Consider the following 6,521-nt stretch of genomic DNA (forward strand, 5'->3'; position numbering starts at 1 on the left):
AAGCTCCAAGTCTTTCCCTTTACAGTAGCCTAAACACATAGGATGACAAACCCATGGCCGTAGGAAGGACCTGAAATAGTGATGGGGGTCCTGCCACTACCCAAAGAGAAGACATTGTTACTGAAACACACACTACAAAGAAGGGAACATACATTGTGTGAGCTGTTTTCTGCATTGGTCCTCTGGATATACACTCATGGCCAAAGATTAACTCAACTAGACAACAGAAATAAGACTCAAAGTGACTGCCTCTGGGAAGATCTATGTACACAGCTGTAAGTGCGCATAGGGTGGTATCTGGAAACTTAGCAGCTGCACGTCTCAGGTCCCTGCACTTCTGCCTACCTTTTCCAAACTATGTTCTGTCCTCAACAACACAGGCACTGACACTGATGCAGACATACAACTAGAATTTTACAGTGTTTTCCCAACAGGTTACCATTTAATAAAGACCCCTTTGTCCTAGTCAAAGTTGTATTCTACTCCCTTTTCACAAACTCTGTATGCTTGTTCCCAACCCTTCAGGTATCTTCTGTGCCTCAGTCATAATATGTCCTTCTCCCAGGAAAGAATTCTTCATTCATCTATGTAAGGAGAACATTTGTTTCAGTGGGGAAACTATCTAAAGAGGCTTCCAACAGCCTATGTTCCTGTGCTGTCTCTGACATATGAGATGCTCTGTGAGGAACATTTTCTGAACACACAGAGCTCTGTTGTTTGGGCGTTAGTTCACCGGGACCTTTGTGAAACTGCCCTCACTTGGCTTGGGAGAAATCAATGGTATCGATGGTCACTGGCTCCCTTCGCCACACTTGCTCTGATGTGCCCCTGGTCTGAAGGATGAATTCTTGCAAGAAACATTTCAGAGTATTACAAAATAGATTTCTAACTTTCTCACCAGTCGTATCAATCCTGTCACTGAACAGATTAGGATGTCCCAGACAGAAAAACCAGAAACCACACATGGACTACACCTTTTCCCTTCTCCCTGTTGGGAGCATGAAGAATGACACGCAGACATACACACATTATCCTGTTTATTGCTCCCTCCGGATTTTTCTTGCGGTAGGTGTTGATCCAAAGTGCCAATTTATCACCATCAAATCTGAACCTTTTTTCTTATGTTTTAGGATCAGTTTATGAATTCTCCTGGATGAAGGTTTTCAAAGGAACACATTGCCACTGCAGTGACTTCTATATCTCGGGGCATCCTGAAAGACACAAATAAACACAGATGCACTTTCTCTGAACAACACCAAAGTCCTTACAAATTATCAAAGCTCTGCATTGGAATATTCCTTTCCCTCTGTGTCACCTATCCACATTCCTCCCAAAAAGTATCAAAAACTATTTTCCTCTCACTGCAATGTCTTTGCTGGTATCCAGAGACTGGCATGGTACAAGACGACTACACAAGGCACATATTTTCAAAACAGTAACTTGGTAGGATGTCATCATACAAACAAACATATACATGTGTGGAAACAGTGAACAAGTAAGCTATGGTGAGGCCAGATATAACTGGGTAATTATAAAGCTGAGGGTCATCAAGTGCCTTGTAATATTAATAGACAGAATTAAAAAGGAAGGAAAGTCCATTTTGGGAAGCAGTCCACAAAGCAGACTCCTAGAAGGACCTTCGCCATAAGTAACACTCTGACCTCAGAATAAATCCTTAAGTCTTCCTGGCCTGGCTGAAAGGACTGTCAGAGCATTTCAGGCGTGGAAAGCTAAAACTCAGTGGCAAAAAGTATCCTACACAGAGAATCTCTGTGAGACCCCTATGGAAAGAAAGGTCCATCAAAGAGGGACGTACACTTCCCTGAAGGGAGGAGAGAACATCCACTCTGCTTATGGCTGTGTCCAAATACCGATGGGGTCTGGTCACAAGAGGCTGCCGCAGCCTTGGCAGTCTATAGCAAGATCTTTGGGTGATCACGGATATCATAAATAAGAGTGTTAATTGTTAAAGGAACAACAGAAGTCACTGTGCTCTTACTCCCCATGTGAGATCTCTGTCCTTAATGAGCTGTACTATGAGAATCAACTGCAAATCTTATTCTCAAACTGTACTCCACCCACTGTGTGTGCATGTGGGTGCAAACTGTTGAAATCTGTGCTTAACATGGAGTTGGTCCTCTGTAAATAAAATCAAACTAAAAATGAAACATAATGCAGAAGGGTATGAGAGAGGGAGAGGCAGGGAGGTGGGTATGGGGGAAAAACCATTATATTACTAAAGTTGTACTGATGAAAAATGCATTTATTAAATAAAATCTTTACAAAAATCAAAAGAAAAGGCTGAGGGTGAGTTGACCTGCAAGTGATAGAGTGCAGCAACTGATTCTGAAAGGCTTCTGAGTGGGATATTCTCCATGCTTCAGTTTGTGTGCATGACTCATCCTCACAAATTTTAACTGCATTTTCCCAGTGTCCCTGGTTGATATTGACACACAGGATGGACTGAGTTTGGGCAATCCTCTTCTCCCTCTGAGCTTCAGTGACTGACTAATGGCCTTTGGGAGATGTGTGATTGGATCCCAGAAAACAGTACCTTCAACTGAACAGCTGGGCTGCTCACTCGCATCCTCCGTTTCCTGTCCAGATGTCTCCTCCCTAGGGTAGTAGGCCACAGGGTTGAGCCACATATCCTTGCAGATGATCTGGCAGCAAAGAGGGGCAGGTCAGCTCACTGCTCACATCACCCCATTCACCTCGGGCTGAAGAACCCAAGGAGTTCACTTTTGACCTTTCCCAGTGAGGCCCACCTCAGCAATCCTGTTTGATCCTACAAAGTTGTGGTCCAAAAACCAGTTGAAGATGCTCAGAGTGCTGCTGTACTGCCTGCGGCTTTGGGCCTCGTGTTTATAAGTCCGATGCCACTTAACTGTAGTGGAATGATATGCTATATATCCTACAGGAAGAAAAGGATATGGAATAGGATGGCAGCAATGACCTACACACCTCCTCCCAATTCAGTCTGAGAAACTGCTCACCCTTCACATCTCTAAGATATTCCTTTTCAATCAAATTATTACAGAAGTACGGGTTGATCTGAAAGTACATCTTGATCTTGCAGCAATTATTGGGGTGATTGACTTCCTCCACCTGCCAGGATAAAGTGAAGGCAAACTTACCCAGTCACTTGCAAAAAGACTCTGTTTCTTATGTCACCCTGCCCAAAACACCACCAGATCTCACAGGGACTCACCTGCAAATTGACCATGTAGCTAAGCAAGTCTTCATCCTTGTCCCGGACCATGGCTGACATCTGAGGGTGGTTCACAAACTGCTTTGTCAAGGAACCTTCAGATGATAAAGAGTGCTGGTGTGTGTGCATTTGGGTAGAGAAGAGCCAGATAAGGGAAAAAGTATGGAGAAAATGCCACTGAGAGACCTTGCAGAGTATATATCCTCACCCTAGGCTCCCTTTCAGCACATTTCCCCAGGTGAGTGTAACATGGTACTGGTTAACCTCTAAGTTTGTGGACGCCAGAGTGGCCCTTTCCTCGGCATGGTGACAGCCCTGGTATTGGTGTGCTAAGGCTATACTATCACCACATACTTTGGGGCAACACAGGTTCTTAGTGGTGATCTGGCAGGAGAATGGACCTGCATCAGCTCAACATTCAGATCCCATTCCTCAGCTGTCGAGGAGCACAATTCTGAAGTTTGCCGTGAGACCCAACCTCAAGAATCCTTTTAGATCCTACCTCCCCGCTGAGTCAGACAGCTGGTTCTGACTCTCTAGGAGGGTAAATCAACCCTCTTTCTAGAAACCTCCATCACAAGAAATACTGTGCTTCCACTGGCACCTTTTGGGTGACGGACTCCCTTGGGCTCTCTGTGATTCTGGTATAGAACTACTCTTACCATCCCAGTCACAGGTCATGTTCAGGGTCAGAATGTCCCTACCATTCTCTAGGGCAGTTTTATAGGCGTGTGGACCAACTGTATTCTCTCCAACTGCTGGTTGTTTGTTTAGTAGATCTCCAAAACACAGCCTGCACAAGCACATAACCCTACAGGCACAAAGAGGCAAAGCTCAGGCCAGCTCTGTGGGATGGCAGGAAATGCCACCACCTGCAGCACCAGCCACCCATAAAGGCCCCAGAGGGACCAGGCTGCTCGTCCTCTGTCCCAGCTCTCTGCTGTGGGCAGGGAAAGCTGTGGAAGTGGCTCCAGTGCTTGACCCCTGCACACCTGTGTGTGGTTCCAGAAGAAGCTCCTGGCTGCAGGCTTCAGTTCGGCGCAGCTGCGGGTCGTCACTTCCATTGGGGAGGGAACCTGAGCATGGAAGACTTTTCTTTCCCTATCACGGTCTCCCTTCCTCATTCTCTCTCCCTCTCCCTCCCTCGGTCTCTTTCTCACAAACTTCCCTTTCAAAAAAGAAACAAATCTTTAAAGAAAGAAGAAAACTCCAAAGGATACAACCTTGGCCCAGAAGCCGGGGATATCCTGGATGACGCTCCTCCTTTGCTCCAGGAGAACCCTGCGCCTCTGCTGCAGCTTCTGCTTCAGCCGGGCGTAGGCCCTGGTGGCTTGGTTATTCACGGGCTGCATATCTAACTGGAGGGCTTCCAGTTCCTCCAGCAGAGGCTGGCAAGCCAGTGACACATGCCCCGGCCACGCCGGCCCGTTCTTTTCCTGCTTCTCCTGGGGTCAAAATCAGGCTTGTTGTGGCAGCACCTGCCCCTCCTGCTTCTGCTCCCCCAATTCCTTCCCCTGCCTCCTCAGCCACCACCTCCATCACATACAGCAGTAACAGCGCTGCTGCATCCTCCCTAATGGCCCCCATCTCTCCTCAAATGCCCAGTTCGCTTGAGCGGTGTCCACTACACCCCCCAACGCTAGCGGCCCGGCGCACTCCCCGGCAGCATCACCATCCAGAGCGCCTGCCAAGCGGGCCTTTCCCTCGCAAAAGCTCTGTCTTCAGCTCAGCCAGATGGTTCTCGGCGAGCCCCGCCACCCGGATCCCTCACCTCAGCGGACATCCCGTCCTGGTCCTCAGCGGCTTCGGCCAGGACCGCTCCACGTGTTTAACGACGCGCTTTATAAGCCTCGCACAAAGAACTGGCGCCACTGTGAGCTTCCGCACCGTCACCCGGAAGATTTGGAGTGGCCACGCTCCAGGCGCATGCGTACAGAATCCTAACGCCTGCAAGGGGCCAATGGGTGGGAGTGTGACGCTAGACCCATGCTGCACTGCGTTCTCCCTGGAGCGCCAATTAGTGACGGTGAGGGGTCGTTCCCATGCGGAAGTAAGCCTTCTATGGAAGACGAGGTCTGCAATTTAAGGGTACAGGATCCCTGGGTTCCCAGCCCTAGGGCTTGCTGGAAGGCCTGTGCCATCCTAGCTTCGGGACAGTTTCTGAGCAAAGATGGTGGCCCGTTCTTCCTGGTACAGCAAGCATTGAATCGTGCAGCCCCAGGTGCTTTACGTTATCTCAGCATTCCATGCGTGGCTCAAATTCTAAAGGTGGGCCCGCCCACATGCTACCCCAAAATGGTTACTTTACGTTACGGTTTTCTTCGTAGCAGATGCAAATTCTTCTGTGTCTTGTGATAATACTTGCGGGTTCAGTGCCGTTGTGGTACAAAAGGTGTATTGTAGTCCTGGTACATAATGACACTGAGAAAAGTGCACTTGGGAGCAAATCCATAAGGTACGTGGATCCCACGTTACCTTCTTGAATTGGATCGACAGAGCCTTGCAGTGCAAAAGTAACAATTGTGACCCGCAGCAGAAAATGATGACATGAAGGGGATGCATCAGAGAATTTTCTAGATGGGGCCAGTTTCAGGTTTGCGTTCTGCCAAGCTGTAAGTCAGTGTTGGAAAATAGGGTTGCCTTGTGGTTTGGATGGACTTTAAGAAGCGCTGCCCTCACACCATTTCCTCCAACTGTGTATCTTCTAAATTCGTAATATTTTGAGATGGTTGTATGGAATAGTGTTTTCCTAGGTATTTTCTCTAGACCTGTTGCAGAGGAAGGAGTCTCATTTTGGGAAACCTCATAAATAGCATGCAGATTGGGAAATGCAGTTAGCGTTTCAAAAACAGTTCTTCAGACAAACTTCCAAGAAACGTGATGTTCAGTTTCAGAGCTAGGAACAAGTTTGGAGACTTGGAGAAAATAATCATCGCTATAAGTTTTTTGAATTTATTTAATTGTGTTTTTTTTTTTTTTTTTTATATGCCCCCGGTATATCCCCAGGTGTTACAGGGTGCTGTCTGGTCTCATTCTCATTTATTTGCATGCCTTGTGCTGTTTTATTTAGAACTGGATGTTATGAAAATTGTGAGATCTGTTTCTGGAGAGTATATTGCGCTTTCTTGCAGTAGTTTGGTAGCGTTTTCCTTCGTTTTGGGATTTCTTTTGCCTACCAACAAATTCTTGGTATGTGCAGAACACTTGTCTCAACTCGGATAGCTTAGAAATCATAAGTGATTGGTGAGAAAATCTCTTCAGATTCCCAGAACAAGAGCATAAGTGTTCTGAGGTCCAAAAGTTCTGTCTC

General features: G+C 47.0%; 1 protein-coding gene across 2 annotated transcripts; it reads right to left on the reverse strand.

Annotated features, from left to right (window-relative positions):
* Positions 1-1,030: 1,030 nt before the first annotated feature.
* Positions 1,031-5,179, reverse strand: LOC149119199 (testis-specific Y-encoded protein 9-like). 2 transcript variants are annotated; one of them, XM_089325093.1, is made up of 7 exons: positions 4,983-5,179; positions 4,432-4,656; positions 3,212-3,289; positions 2,997-3,108; positions 2,769-2,914; positions 2,555-2,663; positions 1,031-1,211 (listed from the first exon to the last, which is right to left on the reverse strand). In XM_089325093.1, the coding sequence occupies exons 1-7, from the start codon at positions 4,992-4,994 to the stop codon at positions 1,195-1,197; spliced, it is 699 nt and encodes a 232-aa protein (XP_089181219.1). In that variant the 5' UTR covers positions 4,995-5,179; the 3' UTR covers positions 1,031-1,194. The 2 variants fall into 2 exon arrangements, with proteins under 2 accessions (XP_089181219.1, XP_089181220.1); XM_089325094.1 differs by lacking the exon at positions 4,432-4,656 and having other exon boundaries at positions 3,212-3,325.
* Between the last annotated feature and the right edge of the window lie 1,342 nt (positions 5,180-6,521).

Source organism: Oryctolagus cuniculus, chromosome Y, assembly GCF_051225735.1.
Source record: "Oryctolagus cuniculus isolate XC-2025 breed Fujian yellow rabbit chromosome Y, ASM5122573v1, whole genome shotgun sequence".
NCBI lineage: Eukaryota > Metazoa > Chordata > Mammalia > Lagomorpha > Leporidae > Oryctolagus > Oryctolagus cuniculus.

What these genes read in the sequence shown, in the direction of transcription:
- LOC149119199 (XM_089325093.1), bottom strand. An exon ending in CCGGCTTCTGGGCCAAGGTT is followed by an intron (nt 3,290 to 4,431) that starts GTATCCTTTGGA and finishes TTGACAAAGCAG; the next exon opens with TTTGTGAACCACCCTCAGAT. An exon ending in GCTACATGGTCAATTTGCAG is followed by an intron (nt 3,109 to 3,211) that starts GTGAGTCCCTGT and finishes TTATCCTGGCAG; the next exon opens with GTGGAGGAAGTCAATCACCC.